Below are 18,888 nucleotides of genomic sequence, written 5' to 3'. Positions count from 1 at the left end.
ACCTAGGTGGTAATGTAATGGCCCAAACCTGTCCAGTTTCTGAGACCCCATCTTGATTTATCAGGTTAAATGCAGAGGAAGGGCTGCTACCGAAACAAATGGAATAGGCTTGGTTGTAGAAAATGGGTGCACAAAGGATGGGGCACTGGTGGCTCTCTAAATGTTTTTGGACTCCAGCTTCCATCAGCCTTAGCTAGCCAGTAGTCAGGGATGATGGGAGTTAGAATCTTATCACCAGGTTCCCCATCCCTGATGTAGACTGTTAATCTGCAACTTGATTGGATCCCACCTCATTTTTTTTCTTAATGAACTTCTTTAATATTGCTCTATTCTGAGATTAAACCATGGGACAATGGGGGCAACAGAGTTATCTATGGTGACTTGCTATGTCACAGTGCCATCAGGAAGTTACCTGGCTATCTGATGAAGACAGCGATGCCACCCAACTGGTTTCATCACATCCTTCTGGGACTGCTGCTACTAAGCCACAACTTGCTTCATTCTTGCATCCTGTCCTGACAGTAGTCTTTTATCTGTGTGCCGCCTTTCCATAGTTAAAACCTCACTCATGGTGGTTTACAACATAAAAAGATTCACGTAGTCACAAACAGGACAAAAGTAGTCATAAACCATAAATAAAACACATCAAAAGTACACAACCGAATCAAGCTCGGGACCGCAATACCCTGAGGACCTCCTCTCCCCATGTAAACCATCCAGAGGGTGGCAACACGAGAACGGAGCCTTTTCTACAGTGGCTCCCTATTTGTAGGATGCTCTCCCCAGGGAGGCTCGCCTGGCGCCTTCATTATATATCTTTAGGCGTCAGGCAAAAAAAAGTTCCTATTTAACTAGGCCTTTTGCTAATTGATATCCTCACAGCCTTTTTTAAAATATGTGTCTGTGGGAATAAGGGTGGTGTTATCATTTTGCTGTTTTGTTTTACTTCTGTTCATGTTTTTTATCCTGTATCTGTGAACAGTGCCGGATTTACTGGTACGTATAAACTAAACAAGCTATAGCTTAGGGCCCCACTCTCTTGGGGGCCCCAATTTTTTTTTGAAGAAACAACAAACACTGGATGTACATTTCTAAAATATAAGATAAAAAAACAAATAAAATAAAAAGTACAATATTTAGTTATATGCAAATGGCTTTGAATACCTATTAGGTCCATAAATTACCATATAGCATCTATTCAACACAAAAACCAGCAACAATTTGTTGTTGACAAAGGACAGCCGGACATATAAAGGGCCCCATGACCTTCAGTAGCTTAGGGCCTCCCCATGACCTTCAGTAGCTTAGGGCCTCATCAAACCTAAATCCGGCCCTGTCTGTGAACCACCCTGATGAAGGGCGGTATATAAATCAATCCATCACATAAATATAAACAAACCAATATTTCCACATAAATCATAAGATGGGGGTGGGGGTGGGAGAGATAAGGAAAAATCAATATCAACAGCAGCGACAACCTCTTCGTCCGCCTAAACAATACTTACCCCTCCCCCCGCCCCCGTGGCTCGCTCCGCGCAAATTTAAAAACGCCAGCGGTTTTTTTTGTATTTTCCACGCCTCTAGGAACTGTCGGAACGTCGCGCGCGGGGCCAGCGTTTATGAGGGCGCAATTATGACGGTTGCACCAATGCGATGTCGTGGGGGAGCGCTATTGCCGGCGGACCTTGTCAGAGGAGTCTCGAGCGGCGGTTGTTTAACGGGAAGGAACTCGAGGCTCGGCAGCGGCGCCGGCTTCCCCCGAGGGGTCTGTGCGAGGAAATGAACCTGGAACGCCTCCGGAAGCGGGTGAGGCAGTACATAGACCAGGTGAGCCAAGGCGAGAAAGGTGGGAAGACGCTCCCTCCCTGTCGTTCTCTCGGGGTCTCCAACGTCGCTCCTTGACCGTCACTGCACACTCTTTTTTGGACGGGAAGCTCAGCCTCCTCTTTTCCCCTTCCCAACAATTTCCTGCCGCCTTCTTACTTGCAGCCAGCCTAAGGATTGGTGCAGGTTGTCAGCTGCCACTTCCTAAGGTCAACACCTTGTAGATCTCAGCAGGGTCGTGGGTTCGAGCCACACGTTGGGCAAATGATTCCTCCATTGCAGGAGAGTCATGACCTAAATCAATGAATAGAAATCCTTAACTAATAGTTCGGTTCTGCCCCGCCCGCCAACATAAAGCCTGCCACCCCAACATAAATCCCGGCTACGCCCATGCAGGGGGTTGGGCTAGATGACCCTCATGGCCCCTTCCAGCTCTACAGGTTCTGTGATTCTATCAAACTTGAATTAGCTAGATGTGCCTGTTGTTGGCTCTGGTTCACCTCTCTTGTTTTCCTCCCTACCAGTCCCAATGGGCAGCGACCACCGCTGGTTGCCACCGCCACATTACTTACCTGTTAGAAGCTATGTGACTTTTCTAGCGAAGAGAGGCGGTTTCAGTGAGTGGCACAGTTTCTGTCCTACGTGCTGTAGGTAAACATACAGGAGGCCCTTCCAATATAAAGTGACAGTCCTTCTCATGGCGATAGATCAATTTCTCAAAGTGTTGATAGTTCTGGGCGGGTCATTTAGCTTCAATTCCTCATTTGCAAAATAATCAAATCTGTTCTCTCCAGATTGGTTCTCTCCTGGTGGACAAGTAAAAAATCATTGCTTATTTGTATATGCAATAATCCAGTTTTATTAGAGAAAGACTAGGGAGACATAGGTTGAAATCCCCACTCATCTATAAAATTCTCTTGAGTGACCATGAGCCAAGTCATACTATCTCAGCCTAATCTACTGGTACCTCACAGAGTAGATAAAAAGATAAAACTGGCAGCGGAAGAGAGTACCATGTATGTTGCCTGGAGTCCCTTGGATAAGGGGTGGGAATCAAATGTAATCAATACAATTTGTAATAGGAAAAAACATGTGTAATGCTTGTTCTTTCTTTGCCCCTAAAAACAGCAACAGTATCAAAGTGCTCTGTTTTGGGCAGATAAAGTAGCTTCATTGTCTCATGGTAAGTTACATATTTAACTTTAATTATACAGCAGTCAACTTTTCTAAAACTATTTTTGTGAAGTGTCTTCTAAATGAATTTCCCTTTCCTATACTGTGTTTAATTTTCTTCAGAATGACCATGACATGTCTTTCAGGCTTGGATTGCATGGGTTGATAACTTTGAAGTACTGTATTTACAGCAGAGGTGGGAAACTGGATCAAGCCAGCAGGATGGATCCTTACTTGCTCCACCACCTGCAGGCAAAGCTTGACAGGTGGGTGGGTTTGCCCACCTGTAAACCAAACTACTATATGTCACAGTGACATCAGGGGACCCATTTTCCTTTGCCAGCACAGTTTGAAATCACACTGAGCGGGTAAAGGCACAGCACTTTGCAAACATCAATGATCAGCTTTTCAACAGCACTTGCATAGTGTAGCACTTTGCAGGCACTCATGGTCAGCTGATTGGTGATGGGCTGTGCTTGCAAATCCCACTTTTATCAGGGAGAGAAATATTTACCAGCCCTACAACTGATGTCATATGCATCACATCACATGCAGAGCAGGAGGGTGTGATTTGTTGGAAACCTGCCGGTGGGCCAAATGGGGAGGTATGGCAGGCCTAATTAGGTCCACATCCAGAGATTTTCCATAACTGATTTATATGAATAAAAACTTCCAACATTGTGGCATTTCACCATCATTGAGATACAGTAACTCTGATCTGGCTTGCATTGGTGTAAAAAAAAAAAAAAGAGTGAATTTGCAGGGTAGTATATCTATTTCTCTAGTAAATGTTTGTAATGCTTGTATCTGATGCACATTATCTCCAAAATTGCAGTCATGTGGCCATTGTTTACACCCTTATGTCTAAAAGAATGTTAAATGCAATGCAAAATTCTAATGGTTGGTTTAACTTAGTGCTTTGACATTTTTCTCAGGTTGACAAAGATAGTTTTTATTGTTCTTTAATCAATTATAGAAATACTTACTTTTGGTAAATTAAGTGTTGCTGTTTTTTAATGTGCTGTGAACGAAATATATCCCGTTTAATATAGATAAAGCACATGAGTTTTGTGGGGGATCATATTTAATAAAATTGTGTGGCTATTTCTTTTTTAGAAGACCCACAGGATATCTATTGGCTGGCTCAGTGTCTTTACCTCACAGCTCAGTACCACAGGGCAGCACATGCCCTTAGGTCAAGAAAACTAGATAAGGTAAGATACTGCAGACCAGTCTTGTTTCTTCCATTATAGTCTTTTAGGTATGTTGTACAAGTTGCTAAGTCAAGCATTGTGAGACATGCTGGTTGCAACACCTTCTGTAATACCTTATGAATTAGGTAACATATGAGAAAATAGTCAAAGCACCAAATGGGGATGAGATGGAATGGAACACGAGAAACTATTGAAATTGTAGGTGCTGATAGCAGTTAAGCCAATACTGCAGTACTGTAGAAGCAATGGGAGTAAAGTAAGAAATACAAATAGCATAGAAGTGGTAACATAAACTGCTAACAGGTGTCTTGCTGAAGCCAGCGGTGGGTAGTGGTTACAGAAAAGCAAAGTACTGTAGTATAAGACAATTTTTATTGAAAACATTCCTTCTGTTTCCTAGATTTTTTCTTTCTTTTAATACATAGATAAATAGGATTATTTCAAGATTAATTAAGTCAGCAGGATCTATGTAGGCAGAAGGGAGATGATAGAGAGCAGTTCAGTTAGAAAGGCAATGAAAGAGTTGACTCTTGGCATGCAGAATATATTAAAGGAACTGGACAAAAACAGACTCGTGAATTGAAAGTACGAGGTATAAGAATCACAATGCTAGGTCAGGCATCACCATCTTTATTCTTTAAAAAGTTATACCTTTTCAAAGTGCAAAATTATTTAAACAATTTTAATTTCTCCCTTAGTTATATGAAGCATGTCGATACCTTGCTGCTAGATGTCATGTAAGTATTTACTTACCTTAGAATGATTCTTCACTAAGCAGCCAGTATGTATAAGAAAATCACATGGCAGAAGGGGTTATTTCTGCAGCTGAGATAGAAATGTGAAAACCTGAATTTTTTTGTAACTTCTAGCTTAAAATATACTGCAATTCAAATGGTAGTTTAAATGCTATAATTATTTTAAATCTGTGCTTATTGAAGGTTCAGGACAGTTAACATTATTGAGTAAAGGAAACACACATTCCTTTCTGGAAAGCTCACATCTAAATAATATGCAGTAGGAATAGGGTGGGAAACAGAAGAACAAAATAATAAGCACAGAAAGCTAGTCTTGGTGTGGTGGCAAAGGTTTAAAGGGAAATAGAGAATGTAGGGACTAAAAGAAACTAACAAAAAAGAGGCAACTCTGTGGATGTTGAGATTGAGATGGGTTTAGGCTTTGTATGCCTGTATAACAACCAAAAGTGGTATGTGTGTTTATATGTGTAAAGTTGTTGTTCAGAATGAATTATGTAAGGCATATAACCTGCTGGTGGATGAGCTCTTTAAATAAATATTATTTTTTGCATTGCCACTTTAAACATAACACAACTTTGAGTTTCTCTGTATAGTATGCTGCAAAAGAATATCAACAGGCTCTTGATATTCTTGACATGGAAGAACCGATCAACAAAAGGCTGTTCGAAAAATATTGTAAGGATGAAAGTGGTCCAAAGGACTCTTCCAGTGACTGGGAGGTTTCACAATCTTCAGTGAGTAACATATTGACAGATATAAATTAATGTAAGCATATGATGTATTCAAGGCTGCAGAAAAAGTAGCTAGAAGGCTTTGTGGTGATGTTAATTTGCAATAGTCTTGTGTTATGTCTTTAAATTTTGGCTTTGTAAAAACAGTATTTAGTCTTTAAAAGAGTTTGTGTTTGTATAAATAGAGTAAAGACACACATGAATCAAGTATACACCTCATGGGCTATGCCATGGTTAACCACTGTACAGATGTATAACACACTTAACTATGAATTTTATAAAGTATGATGCAGTGTGAATGGTCCAATCTGATTAATAAAATGCATTTTTTCCTAAGTTTTAATTTGTGCTCAGTATCAAACCACAAACACTTACTGTAATTCCTTCTCTGACCTCCATCTATCCTTTCCCATCAGATCAAGAGCTCTATTTGCCTTTTGCGTGGGAAGATCTACGATGCACTTGATAACAGAACCCTGGCAACATTCAGCTACAAAGAGGCCTTGAAACTTGATGTTTACTGCTTCGAAGCATTTGACCTTTTAACATCACACCATATGCTGACAGCAGAAGAAGGTTTGGATAACTCTCATCACCCCACCCCACCCCACCAGTTTTAAAACTTTCTTTCTCCTTATCCAAAAAAACTGTTTTAATAAAATATTAAATTATATCAACCATTGATTAGAGATACCAGTTTTCAAAATACATAAATTTTGCTGATTATTCTCCAAAGCCGACAGAGCAGCTCAAACTCACAATCTTCCTTGCTGGAGGTTTTTTATGTTTTATTTTTGAAGTGGAGGTGTCCCCCTGCCCAGCACTGTCTGGTGCCACCAGCCTCCACTAATGAGGCAACTCTGCCACTGGCAGGGAAGTCCTGTCACCGTGGAGCACCCCTGGGATGGAAGATGCCAGCAGTGGTGTTCCTAGTGGCTGTAGACTTCAGAATGCTCCAAAGCCAGCACTGCTGCCATCATGTGATAGCAACATGCTCAGTGTGGTAGCCCTCAGCTCAGTTGTGCCCATGAATGCGGTAGTCCTTACTTTCCCTTGTGTTAGCAAATGGCTAAAGTATGTTGTTTTATTTCCCCCATGAAAATGAATTTGAAGGCAATGCTGCAGTTGGGGTAAAACCAGCAGCACCTTCCCCACTGATGGTGATCCTGCAAACCCTTTTTTACTTCTTTTCTGCCATAGTGATAGGCATTTCATCAGTCCAAATATAAAATACAGCCTTCAAACTGGCATATGAATGCCATTATCATCCTGCTTCTCTACTGTTCCCTGCAATGAATAGGCTAGTGTTTATTAAATTATGAAGCAAGCCTCCCTTTTTGGGTATGGTGTTTCTAAGGCAGAAGGAATTATAGGGAGAGAGAGAATTTCTAGGAACCTTTGACCCTACCAGCTAAGATCTGGGTAGAACTCATGCCTCCCTGGAAAAAAAAGACACTGATTCAAATCTCTGCTGTTTATCATCCCGAAAAGGAAGTGCTGCTGAATGTGATTTTTAAGGGGGGGGGGAATCTTCCCCTTCTATTTTCCACCGGTAATCAAATCTATCAATGGCACATAACTGCATATGATGGCATATATCTTCACATACTCACTTCTGGAATGGGTTATTGGTTTCAGATTGTAAAATTTGCAGGACGGGAGAGAGGAGAAAGGCACAGGGCAGAGGAAATTCAGAAGGGAAGCACAGGTTCTAAAAGTTTTGGAGACATATCTATAGAATAATAATAATAATAATAATAACTTTATTATTTATACCCTGTCCATCTGGCTGGATTTCCCCAGTCACTCTCAGCAGAATAGACAAAGATAGGTAAACATACATAGGAAGTAACAGAGTGTTCCTAATTCTCTAGACAGACTGACTGTATATCAGAACCTTATATCTCAATGCAACATGTTTTATGATGCTGTATGTGGTAGCAGTTGGCACATTTTTACGTGAGCACTGCTCCTGCCGCAGATCTCATGTTCAGTGAAAAAGCATCACAGTAATGCACCACATTTATACCATTGTACAAATATGTCAAATTTCATCCCAAACAATGTGCCATTTGATCCATATAAATTACACCATACAAATACAATGCCACCAAGTCTATTGTATCACTTATCTTCCCTGTTTAGAGAAGTTTTTAATGTTTGATGTTTTATCGTGTTTTTACTATTCTCTACCATTCTTCTGGAATTCACTTTTGTAACTGATGTGTTCAGAAAAAGAGCTGCTGGAATCTCTACCTCTAGGAAAACAGTGCACAGAAGACGAAGTAGTATTGCTACATTTTCTGTTTGAGAACAAATTAAAAAAGGTAATAGTACTGTAGTTTTTAAAAAATCTACATTGATTCAAATGTAAATTTGATAACATTTTGTTACATATACTTTAATGTAACCAATAACCTATATTTTGCATATTAGGACCTACGATTTGCTTCTTTTTGTGTCTTAGCAGTTTAGCATCAGTTATTGCGACCTTGCATACTATTTATTTATTTATTAATCAATCAATCAATCAGAATTCACCCCTCAAAAGCTTTCAGTGGCTATAATGGAAACAATGCAGTTTTCAAAATATAAAGCTAAGATCAGGTTCAGATTATCATTTGGAAATCTCTGTAGCCTTACGCAAGTACTCTGCTCCTCACACAATTGGAACCTCATCAGTGGAGAGCATAGATGCTCTCACTAGCTATGCACCTTTCACTATGTTGCCATCACACTTCCCTGCCGCTTGTGATGCATTGGAGGGCAAACATCTGCAGCAGCAAGTCTTCTATACTCATGAAGGCTCCCTACACAGTTTAGAACCTTAATTGTGCAGGGAGCCTCGACAAGTACAGCAGGCTTCTCACAGCAGATGTTTACCCTGTAATACATAGCTGTTGATATGAATAGCAGGAAGGGCAGCTCTAGCTGCCTTTTCCCTGCTCTCACCCTGATTGTGTGAGAAGACTACCTCCTAAACCATATAGGTCTATTCAGGCAATCTGGCTATTATTATAGAAACAAAGACCCATGGAAGAATGGAATGATCCTGGTAGATTGTCTTTCATGTGAACAGAAAGGATGGCAATCTCTGCCTCAACCCCATCCAACCCCACCCCCACCCCCCGCCGCCACCCTTAACAACAGGACTTTTTGAATTTATGAGGCTTTTACAGTGTTTTTTTAAAATGGCATACCCTGTCTCGCGGCACTCAGTAGCCAACTGATAGGTGATACAGCATGGCCTTGTTTGGATTAAGAATGGAGTTTAATGGACAAGGACACAAGAAGGTGTTAGAGCAAAATGCATTTGTCGGTTCTTGCTACCTTGTTGGGTCTTGCCAGCCACCTTTCCAAACAAAATGGAAGCTTCTGAACCAAAGTATAATAGGGGGGGGGGGCTTCTGAACCAAAGTATAATGGGGAGGGGGGGAAGATGTATCATTGCCCTCTAGCAATAATGGTATTATGGATCTGAGCAACCACATGTTTCTTTATTGACATTTCTTCTCTCTTTCAGTATAATAAACCCAGTGAAACGTTGATCCCTGAATCTGTAGATGGTCTTCAAGATAATCTGGATGTCGTTGTGTCTTTAGCAGAAAGGCATTACTATAACTGCGATTTCAAGATGTGCTACAAGCTCACTTCTCTGTAAGTACATATATCATCAGCCTGTTACAAAATAGCATTTATTTGAAACCACTCAATTGTGGAAGCCAATAGATAATTGTTCACTCTTTACTGAAAGCATCTTTTAATAGAGCAGAGATGAATCCTGGATGTCTTAATTGTTGGTCACTACCGTTTGGAATCCCATCAGCTGTCATTGTATCAGTTACACATTGCTTGTTAGCCTTTTCTCAGTCTTTTACTAAAGGTTTGGGGGATAAATGTTTGGGGCTTAGCACATTGTCTTGTATGACAATTTTGATAAGATCAGGGTTGGTGAGGTTTTGTACCCCAGATATTGTTGGACTACAACTCCCATAAACTACTGCCAGCAGGAACAGTGGTTGGGGATAGTGCAAGTTGTGGTCTGGCAACATCTGGAGGGCCACAGGTTTCCCAGCTCTGGGTTTAGCTGTTCATTTACCAAATATGTCTGTTGCGGCTTCCAATTGGCTGCAGGAGCTTCCTGCAGCCAATCAGAAGCCATGCCTTGGTTCTCAAACGATTTGGAAGTTGAATGGACTTCCGGAACAGATTCTATTCGACTTCCGAGGTATGACTGTATTTGCAGATAACGTTTGTCAGCAAGTCATGACTGGATGGAGCCTCCTGTTGATCGAATGCTGAGTCTGATCTTCTTTCTCCAGCGGCAAAGGGCCGTGGCTCAGTGGTCCACCTTTTGCCTTGTGTTCAGAATTTCCTGGGTTCAGTTTCCCAGTATCTCCAGGTGTTGGTGGGGGAGACTCCTGCCTGAAACCCTCAAGAGCTGCTGCCAGTCATTGTAGGCAATACTCAGCTAAATGGATTAATGGTCTGATTCAGTATAGGGCACCTTTCTATGATGGGAAGGATACAAAGTAATAAACAATTCTACCACATTTTGCAAATGCAATGATCTAAATGTGCGCCTCAATTTTTATTAAGTTACTTTCCCTTGAGGGTTTATTTCCGCTTATTTTAGAGTAATGGAAAGGATCCATTCCATGCCAGTTGTTTACCTGTGCATATTGGGACACTTGTGGAGCTGAATAAAGCAAATGGTGAGAAGGTGTTTTAATACAAATTGAATATTAATTATTTTTAAAGGGATTCCTTTAATTAGGCCTTTCAGCTCTAATTCAGGAGTTAAAAGCTAGCATGGTGTAGTGAGTAGAACTAGGACCAGGGTTCTAGAGCTGTCTTCAAATTTCCACTCCACCCTGAAGCTCATTGGGTGGCCTTGGTTAGTATCTAAGCCTAACCTATTTCACAAAGTAGTTGTGAAAATAAAATAGTATAGGAGAGAACCATGTCTTGCCACTTGGAGGAAGGATTGGCTGCATACGCCAGAATTCAACACAGAACAATCAGATTTTTACTCATTCAACAGGATTTAACCCTCATCTCCTTCCTCCTGCACACCCCCAAAATCTGCTCTGCAGGGGTGTCTCAGCTTCTGGAGCAGAATTTTAGGATGCACAGGGACCTGCAGGAGGAAGCAAGAGAAGGTGAAGTCCTGCTGCATGGGTGGAAGTCTGTTCCTCTCCTAGACAAGCTGCATTGAATGCAAGCCTTAATAAATAAATAAAATATGAGCTTTGTAGGCAGATATTGATGGGGTAGTCATAAAGAAAGCAAAAGGACTCATATTTGGTGTGTTAATCTATATATGATGGATTTGATATTAACTAAAATTAATATAGCAATATTCACTCTTTCATTGATGAGTTCCTGCTACACACTTCTGCTGTTCTGCAATAGAAATGAGTCCCATTTTCCCATTTAAAGACAGAAAATTATTCATCCTGTTAGACTGTAGATTTGCATTTTATGCCTTTATAATTTGCAGCTATTAAGATGCTACTTAAGAAGTTATATTATACAATACTTAAAATCAATTCCTCCTTTTTTAATTTTTAAGGGGGAAATGTGTATGCTTTCAGTGAGAGCCAGAAAAGAATTGTAAGTCAGTCATCCATAGTGGAAAATAGTTAAATGAAATGTGAATCTTGCTAAGTGGAAGGCCCACCCCAAGGGATGAGGACTACTGATACCCTTGTTTCTAGCGACAAAGTTGGCTTCCTATTGTAAAGAAAACTGGTAACCACACTACTAATGCAAATGCTACTGTACTGCTATTTAAATGGATATATATGCTAAACCGTAACATGCTAAGTAAAAATTGTCTACGGAATATTTTATGTTAAGATTGTCAAATATGCTGACTAGGCTAGAGTGGCTGTCAGTGGCCTGGTTCATATGGCATGGTAAGCCAACTGTGCCTCATTAGGACCTCGCAAATGTCCCGGCTCCTGGAGCTCCCCCACCTGCTCAGAACTTTTAGCATGTAACAGCTAAACCATGGTGATGTCCGAATCTTTCCTCCTTAGCCATCATCTCTAGCCCAGGTTTTCTTGGCATGGCTGCCATGCCACACTATGCTTAAAGGACTGCCAAGAAGCAAAATGGATGCCTGTCGTCTCCAAGAACCAACATATTTGCATGGTTTTGGTAAACCATAGTTTGCCTTAGCATGACTTGTGAATAAGTGCCTTTGAAAATAGACTTGAAAACATAAGAATATATCATATGGGGTAGTTTAGGAAGAATAGTTGATGGCTTTATCATTTTCAATCCAATAAAAATGTGAACAAAAGGCATAACTATTTTATCAGCATTTCAACACAAGCTGCAACTTATATACTATGTTTAACATAATATATTTATTCTCCTTCCTAGAACTTTTCTACCTTTCCCATAAACTGGTGGATTGTACCCAAATAATCCTGTAAGTTGTACTTCTGTTCTTTGTTTCATAAATGTGCTCTGAATGCCATAAAAAAGGTTTAAAGGTAGGTTTAGGACCCATATAGTAGCATATACATCTAAGTGAAATGTTATTACCATTATTATGGTAATGAATAGTTTATTATAGTGTTAGCCTTATTGGTAGTACCACTTTTCTGTATAGGCTACATGAATATTCCTCAGCTAAATGGTACATAAAATGCTTAGACTCCTTGCTCCGACCAACCTCCCCAATCTTTTAAAATTTCACAAATAGAGTAGGCATGGTAGAGAAGGGATTGTACTACTCATCACTCATGGAATCAAATAGCTATCCACAAGTTGTTGAACCAATTTGCACAGCACTGAAAATCACAGATTGTATACCTGCTGCTCAACAAAGTCACATTTTCTCAGCCACAAAATATTGTGGACTCTGTGCCACAAAAATAAGGAAACAGTACAGCGAACCATTTCCTTTGGGAAAGGGATAAAATGTTGGTAACTGCAGTGCACTTGTTGCACTTGGTGAAAGGTTGATTAACTGATACATGTCTCTTTGCTACCTTTTGAAAAATGTGATAATAAAGGAATGTATTTCTAATGCTGTTTGCTTGAAATCACAATGTTCCTACATTCTAAATGGAACCGATCCCTTACATTGGCCATGTTTTCATGACACAGTAAGCCAAACCACGGCTTACCAATCCGCATCCACAGAAAGTAGCTTGCAGCCACCTTCCTTCTCCTTGGTCCTTTTTACTGCTGCACCAAGGCTTATTTTGGGCTACAGCTTGTGGTTAGTGAGGAGAGTGCTTAACCGCAAGTTGCAGTTCAAACAGCATGCTAAGCCAAACCTTTTTCTTACTCAGCATGGCACAGTAGTGAAAAGGACTGCAGAGGAGCAATATAGCTGCAGCCTCCTCTCCAGGAACCCCCATGTTTGCACAGTCTCACATAGTTTACACATAATTTGGCTTACCTGGTCATACAAACTTGTCATATCAGTAGTGTGCTTTAACGTGTCTTGAATTTTATCTGGTGATTAGGTGTCCTGGTTTGCTGTAGGATGTTATTATCTCATGGTTGGTCATAAAAATGAACACGCCAGAAGATACCTTAGGTAAGTTTCACTTAGTCTTCTTTAGTCCTAAGGGTTGCTGTCTTGTAAGTTTACCATTTTAAGAAACCTTGTACTGTTAGCACTGATTAGCTAAGTAAGGTCCAGGCAACCTTCTGTATGCCTGAAGACTGGAATTGGCACACTTCAGTAAATAACTATTATTGGAGTAGTTGTACTTCAGAGTTACAGCTTTAAGCATTATATTTAGCATTGCAGGTTTCATTGGGTCTTATTTCACGAACCTGGTTTTTTATGTTTCAGCAAAGCCACCACCCTTGAGAGAACATATGGACCAGCATGGATAGCATATGGGCACTCATTCGCAGTTGAAAGTGAGCATGACCAAGCAATGGCTGCTTACTTCACTGCAGCCCAGCTGATGAAAGGGTAGGTCAAAATTAGATTGCCAGGAAATAGGGATGTAGTTCAATAAAACCATCTTAGCAAAAGGGTATTCATATTGGATGAAAAATAAACAAAAATAATAATTTACTGGAAAAACATCTGCCGTAAGAGATGTATTCAGTGTTTGCAGCAAAATTAATATTTCTCTTAGAAAGTAAGCTTTACATTAGTTACTAGTGCAATATTGTGGATATGCTTGTCAAAACAAGGAAACTTTACTATTCTGCTTTTTTTCTTGTTGAAAAGTATTTGCAGTATTTTTAAAACTATAGATCAAAGATTTGTTTAAATGAAATGCAGTGCTGCCTTAAATGTCCTCATGTCTTTGTTTGTTTTTTTTAATTACTGTTCGTGTTCTTTATTTTTGTAGCTGTCATTTGCCAATGCTGTATATTGGGCTGGAGTATGGCTTGACCAACAACTCAAAATTAGCTGAGCGGTTTTTCAGCCAAGCTTTAAGTATTGCACCCGAAGACCCTTTCGTTATGCATGAAGTTGGGGTGGTAGCATTTCAAAATGGAGAGTAAGTTACCATTTTTAACTTTGCGTTGTCTTTGTACTGGATATCTGTGCATAATTTCCTTTCTTGGTTAGCTCCCCCTCCAAATCCTAGAAACCATTATGTTGCCCACTTGTGCACTTGATGAACTTAGTACTAGCATTAATGTGTCACTTCAGCTATTTCATACATAAACTATATCATGTTGACAATGCGATGGCAGTTACATCATTTATCACAGTCACTGATAACTGTAATTTAATAAATATATTATTTTTTCCTTCAGTGATCAGATGCAGTTTTCAAAAGACAGCGAAGTACTTATCACTGCTTTTGTATCTCATGGGAATTATTTTACATGGGAACAGTAAGCATCATTAACAAAACACATACATCTCTGCCTTAAAAAAAAAGAGATCCCATAGGCACCTTTCAATGCTGCATGTTAATGGCATTTTCTGTACGCAAGGCCCTATAGGTAATAAAATAGATAAGCTGTTAATTTGAAGAGACATATGCATAAGACATAGACCTCTAAATGTGTTTTATCTTAGTGACTTATTTTCTTTCAGCTGGAAAACTGCAGAAAAGTGGTTTCTTGATGCATTAGAGATCAAAGCCATTGGGAATGAGGTATTTTATTTTTATTTGTATATAGCTATGGATGTAGATATAGAGTTGGCCATAATTCCATCTCAGCTGTTTGTGTTTTGAAAGCAGGACCCCAAAGTGCTACATTTGAAGAATCCCACCAAGCACTCTGTTTAAAAGCTACCCATATCCCAGAATACATATGTAGATCAACACCTTCCCACCTATGCTCCAATAAGTTTTATATTGCACAAAGTTTTCAAACAGCAAGTCATCCTTTGGTGCATAGGTGTTGGTTTTTTTATCAGCCAATGGTATAGCTAGTTTACTTCAATCAGATTTGTTTTAGAGGCATTAAAATTGTATCTTTAGATGTGATGCTTGTCTTGCAGGTGACAGTTGACAAGTGGGAACCTTTGTTGAATAATCTGGGCATGTATGCAGAAAGCTTAAGTAAGTGGAACAGTGATTTTTACCAGTACTTAGTATTTTAAGTCTTGATCCTTAAATGGTATGGCATTCCAGTTGTACTAAACCTTCTGTATGCATTTAATATATTTATTGTCTGGCATGTTAATATTATATATTGAAATAGAATGTACTGTGGAATATGGTACCGGTATTCTAAACATCTCAGCTATTGCATTTTTAGAAAAGCAAGCTTCTAGTCTTTATGATAGAACAGGGAAAGCTCAGAGACCTGAGGTACTGGATAGAGTTACTGAGGCCAGGATGTGAAACTTCATTGTCCTTCAAAATTCATAGATAAAGTTTTCCAACACCTACTTACACACCCTTCCCCACCCCCACCCCGCCTCATCTCACGGCTTCCTTCCTTCCTTCTGCATTCTTCTTTTCACCCTGTGGGCTGGTTTGCATTAATGGTAAAGCCATGTTTTAGTAGCATATAGGACAAGCATTGCTAAAGAAATGTCAGGCTCATGCACTCCCTCCTTTCTTCTTTACTCATACAGCTGGTAGGAAGACTACTGCTGAGTTTATTTTCAGTTTTAAATAATTTCAGCTTCGCTCACCTTACAGTGTGAATCCAGTGGTTTTATTTAAAAGCCAGCTTCATTACACATGGTTTAAAATTAGCTGCTAAGCTGAGATTCTTTGAAACGGCAGGAGAACTTCTGCTGAAATTACTTTCCATGTTAGGAGGGTGCTTTAACATCTGAACAAGCCCAGTGTACCATGTGTTTTTTATGGCCAATTGTTTACTATTTGTATTTCCTAATAATGTGAATGAAACAATATCCTTATCCATGTTTTTCTTAATAGGAAGTACGAAGAAGCTCTCGAATACCATCGTCAAGCTCTAGTGTTGATTCCTCAGAATGCTTCTACTTATTCTTCCATTGGATACATTCACAGTCTGATGGGAAATTTTGAAAGTGCAATTGATTATTTTCATACAGTATGTAATCTTTATAAAATGGGGGGGGGGATTGGTGTCAAGCTTGATGTGTTCAGTATGATCTTTCACTTTTCTTGATTTTGTAATTTCTCCTTTTTAATCAGGCCCTTGGTCTTAGAAGAGATGATACATTTTCAGTGACTATGCTTGGACATTGCATAGAAATGTATATTGGTGATTCTGAAGCCTACATTGGTAAGCTGCCATTTTGTTACTGCTCTATAGCTATTCAAATGTTCCCACACCGCTACGGCTGTCAGTACATATGTGCACTCATGTAGAGCATTAGCACATTTATTCAAGAAGAACACTGTTACACTTATCACTAGTAAACTATTTGCTGAATCCCCCAGAAGGCAGAAGGTCAATGGAGTTATTACATTATTTTAGTAAGAAATTACAGCTGGTTTAAGAACAGAGAGGCTGCTTACACCAGGTCAGACCATTGGTTCACCTAGCTTAGCACTGTCTAGCTAAGCTGTCTAGCACTAACTAGTCATAGCTCTCCATGGATTCAGACAGGAATCTTTCTTAGCCCCTTCTGAAGAATCTGTAGGTTGAACTTGGGAAACATTAGTTCTGCTCCTCCCTACTCAGCAGAGTATGCATTGCATGAGGTTCTTTCACCATTGCAGTTGCTAAAGTTTAATGATGACGGGGTCGGGGGGGGGGAGTTCCATAAATAAATACCAACGGAAGATTAATTTTCTTGACATAATAATAATTACTGTGCACATTCTGAAATATCTAAAGACCTACAGGTTACAGTCAATATGATGTATTTAGGGCCAGGGTTTAAATCCTCACTCAGCCATAAAGCTTATTGGATGACCTTGGGCCAGTCACCGTTTCTCAGCTTAAACTGTGTCACATGGCTGTTGTGAGGATAAAATGGAAAGGAGCAGAACCATGTACATCTCCTTGAGCACCTTGGGGGGGAAATGGGATAAAATGGTGGTAATAATGTGAAAAATGAATCATAGAGGGGTGTACTCGATGGTCCCTGTGGTCCCTTTCCAGTCCTACAATTCTGTGATTCTTTAGATAGTGAACATCGTCTTTTAAGAGTCCATGGGACTGGACAGAAATAGTATTTTTACATGGAAGTAATCTCATAGCAGAAATTAACAATCTCTTTCAGGAACTGCAATTAAGGATAAATTAAGATGCTATGACTTTGATGTGCATACTATGAAGACATTAAAGAACATTATTTCACCTGCGTGGGATGTATTGGAATTTGATATAGAAAGGCAAACCTTAGAAGAAAGTAGTATCATGGCAGTGGAAGCACCACATCAGAGGAGAACTACGGAAGCACCCCCTCCATTAGATGAAACCTTTGAAATTGAAATGAATGAAAGTGATATGATGTTAGAAACATCAATGTCAGATCACAGTACTTGACTTTAAAATGCTAGAATAGATTCATCATCGTGTAATGCGCATTTTTGTCACCTCATGCCTTCTTCAACTGCTGTTGACATCAAAGAACTGCCCACGACTGTGACAGTGTGACAATGTGTTTGTTAATACTAATTTTATTATGCAAAATAATCATATGTATTTTTAAACTCTTCACTGCATTCTGTGATTTCTCTTACTAGAAAAGACTGTGAATGTTGAAAAATATTTAGTTTACAACATGTTTGTTTCTGTGTCCAAGAGCTGGTGAATTCCTGCCTTCGCTTTCTAACTTTCTTTATTTCCATGTTAAATATGTGTCATAACAACCCCCTGCAAAATTGACGATTTGATACTATATTTTATTCTTTAAACCAGAATTAAAGTTTTCATTGCTTTGTTTGACTCATACACACAATTGTAAAAAATGATTCTTTCACTTGAATTCATCCCCCCCCCCAATTTAATTGTTGCCAAGTCTTAAGTGTGGAAGTAAATACGTACTCTTGTCTAGCTTCATTTGTCATTTTAGATTCCTTACTTCTTCTTCACACTATCTTCCTGACACATGTTACATCCAAACACAGGTTATTGGTTAAATGAAAATTCAGGTGCTGCTGCACTAGAAACGTTTACAACAGGCATAAGGAGCCTTCAGCCTGCAGGCCTAATTAGAATCTACAGATCCAAATTTTACTCATGAGGCTGTCTCCTAAAACCTGCACTTTTAGGACATTAGATGTGTGGCAGATCCAACATACACTTGGGAGCCTCAGAGTGGGCTTTGATGGTTTCCTGGCATGAAAGACTTCTTATCATCACCTATCTAGGCTATATACATTAGTGGCTTAAAATGCAGTGAGGTTGTTTCGAGCCACTGTGTTTCAAGTCACTTCATGTTGCTGTGCACACCAGAGAGGGAGGCAGGCAAGATGTCTTCACTCAATGAGCATTACCGAATTTATTTCCCTGCACATAACTCTGCAGTGAAACTGTTGTCTGCACATGCACAATGGCTGAATCAAAGGTACACACTGCAGCTTAACTGCTGCTTACACTTTCAAATCATCGTTCAGCCCGGACACTGAGATCCAGCGCCGAGGGCCCTTCTGGCGGTTCCCTCACTGCGAGAAGCAAAGCTACAGGGAACTAGGCAGAGGGCCTTCTCAGTAGTGGCGCCCGGCCCTGTGGAACACCCTCCCAGCAGAAGTCAAAGAGATAATAACTATCTGACATTCAGAAAACACCTGAAGGCAGCCCTGTTTAGGGAAGCTTTTAACCTGTGATATTTTAAATTATTTTAATATC

General features: G+C 39.8%; 1 protein-coding gene across 1 annotated transcript; it reads left to right on the top strand.

Moving 5' to 3' along the window:
* The first annotated feature begins 1,720 nt into the window (after positions 1 to 1,720).
* CDC16 (cell division cycle 16) lies at positions 1,721 to 17,993 on the top strand. Its single transcript, XM_033147703.1, is given in 21 exon segments — positions 1,721 to 1,827; positions 2,953 to 3,007; positions 4,114 to 4,211; positions 4,910 to 4,948; positions 5,560 to 5,700; positions 6,114 to 6,273; positions 7,930 to 8,024; positions 9,221 to 9,354; positions 9,568 to 9,580; positions 10,346 to 10,412; positions 12,091 to 12,120; positions 12,123 to 12,139; positions 13,188 to 13,261; positions 13,523 to 13,648; positions 14,037 to 14,189; positions 14,738 to 14,798; positions 15,149 to 15,182; positions 15,185 to 15,209; positions 16,041 to 16,176; positions 16,281 to 16,371; positions 17,318 to 17,993. Coding segments are annotated over 21 exon segments (1,863 nt in total). The 5' UTR covers positions 1,721 to 1,779; the 3' UTR covers positions 17,584 to 17,993.
* The last annotated feature ends 895 nt before the right edge of the window (positions 17,994 to 18,888 follow it).

Source organism: Lacerta agilis, chromosome 4, assembly GCF_009819535.1.
Source record: "Lacerta agilis isolate rLacAgi1 chromosome 4, rLacAgi1.pri, whole genome shotgun sequence".
Classification (NCBI taxonomy): domain Eukaryota; kingdom Metazoa; phylum Chordata; class Lepidosauria; order Squamata; family Lacertidae; genus Lacerta; species Lacerta agilis.
Note: the sequence above shows the minus strand (reverse complement) of the source record. Positions and strands in the feature narration are given on the sequence as shown.